General features: G+C 46.0%; 1 protein-coding gene across 2 annotated transcripts; it reads left to right on the forward strand.

The window, feature by feature from the left end:
• The first annotated feature begins 491 nt into the window (after positions 1 to 491).
• On the forward strand, positions 492 to 3,540 carry FFAR2 (free fatty acid receptor 2). 2 transcript variants are annotated; one of them, NM_001163784.1, is made up of 2 exons: positions 492 to 615; positions 1,657 to 2,665. In NM_001163784.1, exon 2 carries the CDS (start codon positions 1,664 to 1,666, stop codon positions 2,651 to 2,653), a length of 990 nt encoding a protein of 329 aa, NP_001157256.1. In that variant the 5' UTR covers positions 492 to 615; positions 1,657 to 1,663; the 3' UTR covers positions 2,654 to 2,665. The 2 variants fall into 2 exon arrangements, with proteins under 2 accessions (NP_001157256.1, XP_005219020.1); XM_005218963.5 differs by lacking the exon at positions 492 to 615 and adding an exon at positions 622 to 1,109 and having other exon boundaries at positions 1,657 to 3,540.
• Positions 3,541 to 14,379: the final 10,839 nt, after the last annotated feature.

Below are 14,379 nucleotides of genomic sequence, written 5' to 3' on the forward strand. Positions count from 1 at the left end.
AGACATGACTGAGTGCATTTCACTTCACTTCACTGCGTGATTTTAAATCCCACACTGTTTCCACCCCAACAAGACATAGGCTAGGAGAAAGCAATCAGTTTCAACTGGGAAGGCTAAAGAAACTTGTTGGGGGCAGAGGGCAGGAAACTCTACGTAAAGTGGAAAATTGAAGAAGAAAAGGAAGTATAAAACTCTTTTTGGAGACTGAGTAGAATTACAGAAGAAATCGCCTAGAAAAGAGAAGACGATGAAATAATCTGACTTGGGAAATGGGGGGAAAATGCCTGGGATTGAAAAAAAATTCAGGAACTAAGGACAGAAAATCTGGGTTTGGAAATCAGAGTGAGGATCTCTGGGCAGGTGGTGGGGAGTAAAGATGCTCACATCCTTTCCTTTGGGTTCGAGAGGAGACAGCGCTCAATTACTGAGCTTCCCCTCTTCGGTCACATGACCATTGCTGATATAAAAGCTTTCTACCAGCCAAGTTTCTTACCACTTTTTGCTGTGTGAAATGGGCGGTAGCCGTGGCTAATGCTCTGTTCCTCTTTCCCAGAAGCTTTCAGCCTCTCCTTCAAGACCAATCCCAAGAAGCCATTTATCCCGAAGGAAGACAAGGCAAGGCAGCTTGCTTAATGCTTGCACTCTGGGAAGTGATGCCAGGATCAGAAATGGAGGGGAAAGCATTGGGGGTGGCTGGAGGAAACTGACTGTGAGAGGATCAAACCCAGAAACAGCAGCCAACGGGGGCAAAAAATTGTGGAGCAGACGCTAACCCTGGAGAGAGGATGGAGGGGCCAGACAGCGTGCGGGCAGTGAGGCTGACAAGCCAAACGGAAACTGTTACCCCATTAAGAAGAGTTGCTCTGTTTGTTATCAAAACACCCGGCTCAGGAGCAGTGACAGCCCGTGTGCTTTTCTGAATATTCTCTGAAGTCTCTCGGGGGACAAGAGACCATAGGATATTGTGGGCTCACCCCTCCTCCCCGCGCCCCCTCCCCGCACTTCTCCAGCTTCCTCTTTGCAATCTAGTCCCCGAATCCAAGTCCGTATTGGACTGGGGAGGGAGAGGCGGAGAAGAATTTGTGTTCTGCAAAAGGAGAGGAAAACAGGTAAGGGGATGGATGGGGGGCTGGGCACCTGCTGCCTGGGCCAGTGGCAGGGTCCTGAGGAGGAACCAGCCCTAGGTCACAGGGCCTGGGTTTTCAGAGCCCGAGTTCTTCTGAGAGAAGTCTTCGAATACCCTCCTTGCTGGGGTGAGGCTTGCCTTTTTTCCCTGCAGGTCTCTGACTGGGGAAAGGACTTGAGGAAGGTTGCAGACTGCTAACAGTAACTTCCTGTGTCCAGGAGGAGAGAAGGAGAGAGGCTGGGAGAACCACAGGGGGAATTCCCTTGGGCAGCCAAGGGTTGGTCTCCCCCAGAGACACATGATGGCAAACGTATTAACTACTGCTTAATATCCCGCCCCAAGCAAAGTCAATAATTGCTCTGGGCAGTTCTGGCAGGTGGTGTGAACAAGCAGTGGTGGGGGCAGAAAGCCCTGGCCTGGGAAAGGGAGCATGCCGGGGAAGATGTCCACAGACTGAACCAGACCAAGGTCTGCAGTCTGTGATCTGGTTCACCTGACCTTGCCCCCTGCCCCTTTTCATCCTCTTCCAGGACAGCCATGCCAGACTGGGATAGCTCCTTGATCCTCACGGCTTACATTATTATCTTGCTCACCGGTCTCCCTGCCAACCTCCTGGCGCTGCGGGCCTTCCTGGGACGCGTGCGTCAGCCCCACCCTGCACCTGTCCACATCCTCCTGCTCAGCCTGACGCTGGCCGACGTCCTGCTGCTGCTGCTGCTGCCCTTCAAGATCATCGAAGCCGCGTCTGACTTCCGCTGGGAGCTGTCTAATCTAGCCTGTGCCCTCATGGGTTTCGGCTTCTACGGCAGCATCTACTGCAGCACGTTGCTACTGGCGGGCATCAGCGTCGAGCGCTACCTGGGAGTGGCTTTCCCCGTGCAGTACAAGCTGTCCCGCCGGCCCGTGTATGGAGTGATCGCTGCTCTGATCGCCTGGGTCATGTCTTTTGGTCACGGCACTGTGGTGATCATTGTTCAGTACCTGAATTCAACCCAGAGGGCCCCAAAGGAGAATGAGACCACCTGCTACGAGAACTTCACCCAAGAGCAGCTGAGGCTATTGCTACCCATTCGGCTGGAGCTGTGCCTCCTCCTCTTCTTCTTCCCCATGGTGGTCACCACCTTCTGCTACTCGCGCTTTGTGTGGATTATGCTCACCCAGCCCCATATGGGGGCTCAGAAGCAGCGCCGAGCCATGGGGCTGGCCATCGTGTCGCTCCTTAATTTCCTGCTGTGCTTTGGGCCCTATAACATATCCCACCTGGTGGGGTTCTACATGAAAGCAAGCCCCAAGTGGCGGAGGGAAGCTGTCGTATTTGGTAGCCTCAATGCCAGTCTGGACCCCTTGCTTTTCTATTTCTCTTCCTCAGTCGTACGCAGGTCCTTTGGGAAAGGGCTGCAGGCACTGTACCATTGGGGCTCCTCCCTGCTGGGACGCAGATGCAAAGAAACAGCGGAGGCCGCGAATGAGGACCCGGGCGTGAGTCAAGCAGAGGGAGCCCCGAGTTCGGACTTCACCCTGGACTAGGGATGTTCCTGGACCTTCAGAGGAACTCTGAGTTTCGTAGGAGTTGAGCAGGCTTGGAGAGGGAGAACACGAGTTCCTGGCCCTGATTCAGGGATTCCGCCCCGGCCCAGACCCAGTCCACTCCTGGGGACTGTAAAAATCTCTCTCACCAGCTCCATATCCCTTCCTGACTGAATTTCCTTCCCAAAGGAGCGTAGCTCCAGGACTAAAGAAGAAACAGTTGGGCACAGAAGCACTATCAGACCAGAGTTTCTGAAGCAAGGTAGCTAATACAGATTACAGAAGTCCTTGTGAGGTGGTTAGTAGCTGAAGCTAAGGCAATCTTGCTACCAGCTTTGCAACAACACCTACACGCTGGGCTAGTTGGTGGTGCTGGAAAGAAGCCCGTGGAAAAGATGGAAGAGAAATACTAAACGAGGTCAAAGATGTAGGAAGGCTCTGAAGCAAGGGGACTAGGAGGGAGGACGGGGATTTAGACTTCTAATGACTGAGGTGTGGACAATATCCATCTGACCTGCTGCTTTGTAAGTATGATCCTGTCTTCCTGTGTGTACCTGTCTCCCCCAATAAACTGAGAGCCACCTGAGGTCTGGGGAGGTATTCTTCCATGGTGCTCTCTGCAGGTCAGAACCTAGCTCGGTACCCATCAGTTAGAGCTCAACTCTCGCTAGCACAGGAAAAGACAATCTGGTCTGCCAGATTAAAAACAAAGATTAGAGACTTTCCTGGTTGTCCAAGGGTGAAGATTCTGTGCTTCCACTGCAGGGGTCACAGGTTCAATCCCTGGTCAGGGATCTAAGATCCTGCATGGAGAACTAAGATTCTCCATGCCACAGGGTGTGGCCAGAAAAAAAAATGACTGAAAATAAAGATTATAAAACTCTGAAGAGAGTGTCCACAATTTTTGTGACATTTCTGCAAGCACAAAGAGGGCAAAAATGGGATGGAGAATTAGACTTTGTGGTAGGGTGAGGGTGCTGCCTCTGAAACCACAGAAATCTGTTAAGATAAAGATGTCATCAGAGTGGAATGAGTAAGCAGAATAAGTATGGATGGATTCCTGCCTAGACTGATGAATAGAAATTGGATTCAGAAAGAGGACTGGGGTGAGTCCCTGCTCAAAGCTATCAGTGTATCTCAGAGGCTTTAAACATGTTATCCTTCTGCTTAGAAACCTGCAGCGTTTTCCTTTCATCCAAACTTTTCCTCCCAAGAATTCACATCTTGTCACCCTACACTTGCCCTGTATCCTCTCTTCCTTCCCAACTCCCCCTGCCTCATTTATTTCTCTGCCAGAAGGATCCCTAGACTGTGCTCCCGGGTTAATGGTCCCTCCAGCACCTAGTGGTCTGCAACAGAGGCTCCACAACAGAGGGCTTCCCTGGTGGCTCAGTGGGTAAAGAACCCACCTGCCAGTGCAGGAGCTGCAGGAGACATGGGTTCGATCCCTGGGTCAGGAAGATCCCCTGGAGAAGGGAATGGGAACCCATTCGAGTATTCTTACCTGGAGAATGCCATGGTCAGAAGAGCCTGGTGGGCTACATACAGCCCATGGAGTTGCAAGAAGTTGGACACGATCAAAGCAACTTAGCATGCATGCATTCCACATCAGAATAACATGTAGAGGTATAAAAATTCTACAAGTAGCCACCTCACACTACTGACCTGGAGTTGCTGGGGGTGGAGCCCCAGCAGGTGAGCTTTAAGATGCTTCCCAGGTGATCATGAAAGGCAGCTCAGGTCAGAAACCACATGGCTCAGGGTCCCAAGAAATTATTCTTCAGAGACCTTTTCTTGCCTGTAAGTCCCCTTTTCCTCAAACCCGTACCATGCCATCTTCTTATTGCTTGTTTTTCCCTCTCTTGTGAGACACCACTCAACACGTACTTTCTCCAGAGAGACTTCCCTTATTACTCCCACTCAACTGAGAGCTCATTTTCTACTTTTCTTCAAGGCAATACCGTACTGGTGTCATAAGAACTATGGTTTCACTGTTGATTCTACTAGTAGCTAGATGACCCTGAGCAAGTCACAACCTCCAAGCCACTGTTTTCAAATCATACTAACGAGGATGCCATATGCCTCTCAGGGTGAGTCTGAGGATTCAAGTGAGATTGCACAGATAAAACTGCTGAGAAACTATGGAGTGTTAATTAACTCTAAGATATCAACGCGGGGGACTTTCACAGGTTGGTGGTCCAGTGGTTCAGAATCCACCTTCCAATGCAGGGGACACGAGTTTGATCCCTGGTCAGGGACTAATATCCCACATGCCCTGGGGCAACTAAGCCCGAGCACCGCAAGGAAGACCCAGTGTAGCCAAAATTAAATAAATAAATATAAAACTTAAAAAATAAGATATCAATGTGTGTGAAACACAGATGTACTCCCACTCAAAAGAAGCATAGTAAGTAGAACATTTAAAGTTATGGAAATAATATATTATATAGTCAGCTATGTAGGGTGGTTTGACAGTAACGTGTCACAAAAAATTCTTGGATTTTCAGCTGACTATAGACTTACTATGCGAGTGTGATACATTATACCTTCCAAAAAAAAAAGAAAGCTGATTTTGTTTTGGGTGGCATTAAAAGAAATTGAGTCTAAATAAGTTGATGATAATCCCACTTTACTGAGGTCTAATCGGTAGCATGCTCAGGACTAAGAAGTTCATTTTTTTAAAGGACATTAATCCAAGGAATCAAGCCCAGAAAAATTAACTGTAGTGCTTTGGAGATTTAAAGCATAATAATAACACACATTAAATGCCAGGCACTGTTCTAGAGAAGGAGCCTGAGACAATTAAGGGAACTTTCCAAGGTCAATAGTGAAAGGGAATTTGAATTCAGGTCTTCCCAACTCCAAAGTACCTGCTTTTTTTTCACTGACATGTGAAAAGCAAGTAAGAGAATGCTGAATATGTGGCTGGGACAAGATAAGTTCATTTTATGGAGGATGAATTTTCTGTACCCCCACAGAGAAGAACAAGGATCATGGGCAAAAGAGGCAGACAGCTACATCTTAAACAGTCAGGGCTCAACAAGGTAATCACCCCCAAGTCTCCAGGAATTTTGAAGTAGAAGGCACTCATCTTAGATATGGAGCAAACTTCCATATCCAATAAGGACTGAACCAGTTAATTGCCAGACTCCTTCCAACTCAGAGATTCCCAGGGTTTTAGGGCCATGGCTGCTCTTGCTAAAAAGTGCAAGAAAATTTGTGGATTTCTGAGCCTTTCAGGGTGAAATTTTAGCTACTCACTGACAAGCATTTGATCTCTATCAAGTCACTTCCTATATAGCCCATATCTTTACTGAGAAATTACTATCGTTTGCTTACCAAATATGTACTGATTTTTAACCTATTTATATAGCTATTGTAAGCCAGATACTTTTCTAGGGACTGGGGTGCAGAGTGTATAAGAGACAAGGTACTTACCTTCTTGGGACTTCCATTCTAGTTGGAAAAAATAGTTAATAAGCAAGTAAACAAACAATAAGGTAATTTCAGAGTGTGGCAAATGGTTTTTACAAATGGGCCAAAACAGAGATATGGGAGAATGTATACTGAGGGATTGAGAAGGTTTAGAAGATTCTTCAGAGCCAATGATGGTCACGTGAGACCTGAACAAGAAGGAGTTGCCATACAAAGGCCCATGGGAAGAGCATTCTAGAAAGAGGAACCCCTGCTTCAAAAGCCGTAAGGAGGGAGAAAACCTAAGCTTCTCAGGGGCATAGAGATGCAGCCCCCATCTCAGTGTGGGGACAGAGCAGAGGTCTGCAGACTCAGGCATGTTTTAGAAACCCCAGGAGAGTTTGCTGAAGCCTAGCTTAGTCTTCCCTCCCCTCAGTTTCCAAATCAGTAGGTCTGGGATGATAATCTGGATTTCGAACAATCCCAAATGATGTTGACGCTGGTGTTTCAGGACAACTCTTTGAGAACCACTGGGCTGGAATCCTGTGAAATGGGGAGAGAGTGAAAGAGGAAGTCAAGGAAGCCAGCAGGGGCCAGCTGATATGTGTTTGAGGCTCCAGATAAAAGCATGAATTTATTGCAAGAATTTTTGAAGCTATTCTAGAGTTTGAAGCAAGAGGGTGAAATCATCTGATTTCCATTTTCAGATGATCGATGTGGCATCTGCGCCTACCACTGAAGGGAGACGGTTAGGATCAAGGAGATAATATGCCCAACAGAGTTAAGAACCATAAAGTAGCAAACACCAGGCTGGGAACTCCGTGAAAGTGAGGCGGTTTCCTCTTTCATTAGAACTGGCCGCTCAAGAACCAAACAGCCAGGAGGAGGCCTTATAAGTTATCACACATCTACTTGACAAATAGGTGACCGATGCAATGGAGTTTGAGCAAGCTCTGGGAGACGGTGAAGGACAGGGATGTCTGGCATGCTGCAGTCCATGGGGTCGCAAAGAGTCAGACACGACTGAGCAACTGAACAGCATATGTAAGCCGGTTCTTCGGATGAGAGTGCAAGGGGCGGGGAGTGGTAATGGGGGAGCGGGGTAGAGGGGTAATGGTGGGTAGCATTACCCAAGGGATGGAGGGTAGCATGGGCCCTGATTTGTAGCACTTGCCAGTTTCTGTGGCCACACACTCCCTCCAGGGTCAGTTTCTACACTGAACATGTGTTTGGCAATCGATGCTAAAAACCAGCTCTTGCAAACCAGCTCAAGCACATCACTAGATGTACTGCCTAGCACAGAAGCTCAACTGGCAGATTGGTCACATCCTACTTGAGGAAACTTTCTCTCTCCCTGGTTACAGGGAGTACCAGGCTCGAGCACAGGACTTTCAACATGATAAACACTTGCTAAATGTGGCTGACTGGGCCAGATCCAAGAGAATCTGGGTGGCGGGTTAGTTGTGGGACTCCTCTGAATTCCCTGCAGGATGACAGATGGGTAAACAGAAATATTAGTACCTGGTTAATGAATAACACAGACAGCAGCCTAGAGCCGCTAGCAGGAAACAGGGGTGGAGGGAGATGTCTGAGCCTGATCTGGGGGCCCAACCAACAGGATAGGGGAACCTGGCATTGACTATTTCACTTCCACTTTCTGGAAAAGATGCTCCTGTGCCCCTTTCTCAGAAATTCTCACTGGCCACACCTGTAGTGTGGTTTTGTGGGGGACACTGTGGTGGGAGAAGGCAGACGTGGGTAGGCCCGGAGAGGGTCTGAGGGAAAACACACAGCCAAGATTCCAACTCCATTCCCTTTAACTTCCCTGCTCCTTCCCTCTAGGAAGGAGGTTCTATTTCTATTGGTTCTCTCACTCTCTCTTTTTTCAACTTTCTCTGCCTCCTATGGTTAAATATTAATACTTTTGCCCTATTTTTTTTCCTTTTCATTATTTTTCTCTAGTCACAGGAAATGAGGGTATTTCACAACTAAAAGTTGCACATTCAACCAGGAAATTGGGCCAAAGATCGCTAAGCCTTCAGACTCAGTAGTCCAGTAACCTACTTGGCAGAGTTTTCAAGGTGTGATAAGGGAGAAGATGTGAAGTGGTGGGGGTGGGGAGCCAAGGCTGCGGTCAGCTGTCCACCAACAGCTTACTCAAGGAGAGGCTCTTTTCTAACCTCAGGCTCCCTCTCCCCAATCATTGTCCCCTGCCATCTGTCAGCTCTAGCCTCAAGGAAACAGTGTTAGGAAAGTAAACATACTGCTCCCAAATCTAGATGTTTTAAATCATGTACAGCAGTCTCAAGTTTCCAAACTGCCTTATCAGGACTTCTCTGGTGGTTCAGTGGATAAGAACCCACCTGTCAATGCAGGGGACATGAGTTCGATCCCTGGTCTGGGACAATCCTACATGCCTCGGAGCCTATGCGCCACAACTACTGAGCCAGAGTGCTGCTACTACTGAAGCCAGTGTGCCTAGAGCCTGTGCTCTGCAACAAGAGTTCAGGTCAGTTCAGTACTCAGTCATGTCCAACTCTTTGCAACCCCATGGACTGCAGCACGCCAGGCCTCCCTGTCCATCACCAACTCCTGGAGTTTACTCAAACTCATGTCTATTGAGTTGGTGATGTCATCCAACCATCTTATCCTCTATTGTCCCCTTCTCCTCCCATCTTCAATCTTTCCCAGCATCAGGGTCTTTTCCAATGAGTCAGTTCTTCACATCAGGTGGCCAAAGTACTGCAGTTTCAGCTTCAGCATTAGTCCTTCCAATGAATATTCAGGACTGATTTCCTTTAGGATTGACTGGTTGGATCTCCTCACTGTCCAAGGGACTCTCAAGACTCTTCTCCAACACCACAGTTCAAAAAGCATCAATTCTTCAGCACCCACTTTCTTTATATTCCAACTCTCACATCCATACATGACCACTGGAAAAACCACAGCTTTGACTAGATGGACCTTTGTTGGCAAAGTAATGTCTTTGCTTTTTAATATGCTGTCTAGGTTGGTCATAATTTTTCTTCCAAAGAGCAAGCGTCTTTTAATTTCATGGCTGCAATCACCATCTGCAGTGATTTTGCAGCTCCCCCCCCCCAAAATAAAGTCTCTCAGTGTTTCCACTGTTTCCCCATCTATTTGCCATGAAAGATGGGACCAGATGCCAGGATCTTCATTTTCTGAATGTTGAGCTTTAAGCCAACTTTTTCACTCTCCTCTTTCACTTTCATCAAGAGGCTCTTTAGTTCTTCTTCGCTTTCTGCCATAAGTGTGGTGTCATCTGCATATCTGAAGTTATTGATATTTCTCCCAGCAATCTTGATTCCAGCTTGTGCTTCATCCAGTCCAGCATTTCTCATGATGTACTCTGCATAGAAGTTGAATAGAAGCCACTGCAAAGAGAAGCCCGTGCACCACAAGGAAGAGTAGCCCCCAGTCACCACAACTAGAGAAGGCCCCCGCAGCAACAAACACTCAGTGCAACCAAAAATTAATTTTAAAAAAGAATAACTCACTTAAAAAAATAAAGCGGCACATCAGACCTCACGTCATCACACATAAGCATTCATTCATCCATGAAAGTCTGTGGAGGCCTATGGCACATTAGGCGCTGTTCTAGGTGCTAAAGACACAGCAGTGCACAAGGACAAGACCCCTACTCTCAGACAGTTCACATCTGGGGAGAGGCAGGCAAGGGGACAATAAACAGACACTCTGAAGCAGTGTCAAGAGCTCTGAAGAGAGTCAGACGGAGCCAGGGTAGGAGATGACTTTGAAGAATGAATGAGTGGCTTGGGAAGGCCATTGGAAAGTGCCCTTTGAGCTGTGACCAGAATGACAAGAAGAAATTACGCAAGCCAAGAACTGAGGAGAAAATGTTCCAAGCAAAGGGTTCAAGGCAGGTACAAGGCTGGAGCCGGCTGAATTTGCACAGGGAACAGAATGGCCAGGGTGACTGGACTTGAGTGATAGTTGGAAGACAGGCAAGGAATAGATCATAAGGGGCCTCGAAGTTTCTGATAGGAAGCACAGTGCAGTCTCTTCTCCCTGCTTAACAACACAGAAACCTGAGGCTAGAGCTGTCAAGTGACATGCCCCAGTCCCCATCAAGACAGTCTTCTGAGCCCTGGTGCAGACCCTAGACTCCCTCTCAAAGCTGGATGTGGTCACTGGCTCTCTCAATCAGCTACCTCTTTGTGGGAGAGAAAGGGTAGCAGGAAACATGATTCATGAGGTGTGCACTAGTTTGGACAGAACGCTGGAGGTGGAGGAAGATGTACACTGACTGCCGAGACTACCAGGGAAAAAGGAAGCAGAGGTGGGACAAGACACCTGAGCACCCAGGGCAGAGATCAGCAAGGAAAGTGAGGTTCTGGGAAGGAGTAGTGGCTGGGGGAAGGAAGGATGCCTGGGCTCTGGGACAGCCTGGGTGGGAGGTAGAGGCAGTAACCAGCACCATCTCAGGCCAGTGAAACAGAAATGGCCATGTGAGGACAAGTCATGGAATCTGGAGGAATTTTTGAAAGCTTCTATTGGAATAGCCAGCAGGATTTCCAGGGAAGCAGCAGTCACAGTAAATGGGACTGAATCCTGACTTACACTGTGCAACTCAACTTCTCTGTACTTTAGTTTTCTGATTAAAAAAAAAAAAAATGCAACTAATACAGCTTCATGCTATTATGATGATTAAGTGAGTTTAATATTATACATACAAAACACTTAGAACAGTATCTTGCACCTTGTAGATATTTATACAAGGCGAGCTTTAAAAATGTAATTCTGTTTTTCTGCATTGTTGTTCTTGTTCAGTCTCTCAGGCATTTCCAACTCTTTGCAGCCCCATGGACTGCAGCATGCCAGGTTTCCCTGTCCTTCACCATCCCCCAGAGCTTACTCAAACTCATGTCCATTGAGTTGGCAATGCCATCCAACCATCTCGACTTCTGTCATCCCTTTCTCTTCCTGCCTTCAATCTTTCCCAGCATCAGGGTTTTTCTGCATGGAGCCCTCCAAATGCTTCTTATGCATGGCTCTCAGAATAAAACTCAAGGTCTCCCTGGGCCAGCAAAGCCCTGCATGATCTGACACTTGTCCATCTGCCAAAGCTCGTCTCTTCCTCACCCCCGACTGGCACCCCATCCTTCTCACTTCATTTTTCCTTTGTGCAAATTACAACTTGCTAAGATCTTGCTTTCTGATTCTTTGCACTTACTGTCCCCTTTTTCTTGAACTCTCTTCCCCTAGATCTCACAGGGCTGAGACCTCATCTTTCAGACTGCTGGTGACTTAAACTTTGTTTGTTCACAGGACTTTCTCCTCAGTCCAGACTAAAATTGCCTCTCTCTGATACACGCACTCACATTATTCTGAGTTACTGACTTTACTGCATTTATCACTCTCTTGTATCTATTTTTTGTTGTTATTTCTACAAAAGGTGCACGTGCCCATAGTTTAATGAGTCAAATAGTTTGCTGTGAAAAACAGCATATAGCTAACCCTCTCACCCCACCATGGACATTTACCCCTTCCTGGAGGCAACTGCTTTCACTTTTTTTCCATTGAATATTTATTCCTTGTGTCTATAAGGGATTTGCTTATTTTACTATTCTCTCTCATTTTTCAGTATCAGGTTTTATCTCCTAACTCTCCCAATGTCAGATGTGGATTTGGCTCTCCCCAATACATAAACACACTTCCTACTCTTCATATTCATAGTAGACTTACATCATAATCATATTAGAACAACACTCAATGCTTATGTTATTGTGACTGTGTAAATAATGGAGCTCTATAGCAAACTATGATTACCCCTATACCCTGCACAACTTTCGCCCCACCCCAGAATTAATAGTTAACTTATCTTTCATTTCCTTAGCTTTTTACATATTTATCATTGATTTCACCCAAACTGTTTGCCAATTGTCTTATCTCCTCTCGAGACCTTCAGAGTTATTAGCAGGAGACAGATTCATCTTCTCGAGACCTCTCTAAGGACTTCCTGATCTGTTCCAGTCTGGACTAGTGGTGGTTTATGCCAGCTGAGTCTTGGACATTTTTAAACTGAGAGGGTTTTTCTGCCACTCTGTTCTCATTTCTCTTCCTTGTTTTATGTCCTCTCACAGCTTCTCTGTTATTGTGGTTGTTGTTTAGTCACTAAGTCATGTCCAACTCTTTTGTGACTCCAGTGGACTATAGCCCACAAGGTTCCTCTGTCCATGGGATTTCCCTGGCAAGAATACTGAAGTGGGTTGCCATTTCCTTCTCTAGGGGATCTTCCGGATCCAGGGATCAAACCCACATCTCCTGCGTTGGCAGGCAGATTCTTTACCAGAGCCACCAGGGAAGCCCAGTAACAGCTTCTCTAGAAAATAATAAATGTTTTGAAACTCCACATGTCTGAAAATGTCTTCAGTCTACCTTCATTCTTCACTAATATCAGCTGTATGTGGAATTCTAGATTGGAAATAATTTTCCTTCAGAACTTCCAAGGCATTGCCATATTGCCATCTGGTTTCCAGTCTTGTTGAAAATTCCCAAGGCATTCCTATTTCTGATTCCTTGTTTGTGATCTATCTTTTTTTTTTCAGTGGAAGCTTGTAAGGTCCTTTACCTTTCTCACAATTATTCTAAACTTTCACCCACTGCACTAGACACTTGTTTTCTTTCAATCTGCAAAATAATATCCTTCAGTTTGGGGAAATTCTCTTTAAACATTTTGTGATTATTTCTTTGCCTTCATTTTCTCTCTTTTCTCTTTCTAGAACTCCTATTATTTGGGGGGATTTTGGACCTCTTAGCCTGGCCCACTAATTTTTCCTTCTCCCCCATATTCCTTCATTCCATCTTTTTTTTTTTTCACCTCTCCATCTTTTTGCCCTACTTTCCATGAGATTTCCTCAAGTTTGTCTCTCAGACCTTCTGTTTAATTTTTCCTTTTTGTTATCACTTTTCAAATTCAAGGACTCTCTTTTATTCTTGACTTTATTCCTGACTTTTATTCTTGACCGATTACAACAAAGTCCTGGTTGTAATATCCACTCTGATCTCTTTAAGAAATTTTCATCTTCCTCTTCCAAGTTACTTTTAAAGTGCTGGCCTCAATCTTATACGTCAGAAGTTGTCATCATACATCTGGAAATCCTTGATTGTCTAATCATCTTGAAGAGAAGGAAGGAGACTAATATTTTTTGAGATATAAAAAAAGGATATAAAAGTAATTTGACATGTTGTCTAGGCAGAAAAGAAAAAAAAAAGTTTGCTTTAAAGGCAGAAAAGGAAAAAAAAAATGAATAAAAACATGGCAAAATCTCCATAAGTGTTGAATCTGGGTAATGGATAGGATTCTATTGTACTATTCCCTCTACTTTTGATCATATTTGAAAATATTCACAATAAAAATGTGGTTATTGGCAGAATTAAGTTCCTTGATGTCTTCTGTACTGAGGGCCTCAGTTCCTTGCTGGCCATGGGCTGGAGGTCTCCCTCAGTTTCATATCTCTCTGTAGGGCAGCTGGCCTCTACCAGAGCAAGCAAGAAAGCATGAGGGGACAAGAAGGAAGGCAGTCTTTTTTATAAACTTGACCTTCAAATTGATCTTCCATCATTTTTTCTCAACTCATTTTGAAAGAGTAAGTGAATCATACAAGAGTGTGTATACAAGGAGGTGGGATCACTGGGGCTGTCTTGGAGGCTGCCTTCCATAGGTACTAGGTAATGAGTGGAAGCTGTGAACACATGAGTTAGGCTTCACTGGAGGGTGATTCAGCTGGTTCATTTAGTAGGGAACTTCTGATGTCAATTTCTTCTTGGGCTGATCAAATTTGCCAGGAAAGATTCTTCTAATCACCTGCCCGGAAGGTGAAAGTTGGATTGCCAGAAATTTAGGATTCAAATGGAAAAGACAGGTGAGTGGTCTCAATATATACCATTCCTTTAATCTCTGATTTACTTCATGTTGCTCCCTCTTCCTACTGTCTCTGATGCCCTACATTCCAAAGACTCTCTGTATTCTCCTCTCCAGAGAATAAAACTCATCTTACCCCATGTGAGGGGCAGCTGCCTTGCATCAGAAAACTGGGGAAGAGATCTGGGGGCTCTTTTCAAATAAACTTTCAGCCAAGCTTCCTTATGTTAGCTTGCCCTTCACCCCGAGAGGCACCTCTTCCCACCAGTTTGTGAGCCTTCTGTGGGCTCGGTAGTAGAACCTTGGTTGAGTCTTGGCTTTTCCCACTGCTGGTTTGGGATTCAACTTTTCATAGGTCTGACAAATCAGTTACCAGTTATGGGTGGCATTAGTGGTACAGAATCAG

Source organism: Bos taurus, chromosome 18 (genome assembly GCF_002263795.3).
Source record: "Bos taurus isolate L1 Dominette 01449 registration number 42190680 breed Hereford chromosome 18, ARS-UCD2.0, whole genome shotgun sequence".
Classification (NCBI taxonomy): Eukaryota; Metazoa; Chordata; class Mammalia; order Artiodactyla; family Bovidae; genus Bos; species Bos taurus.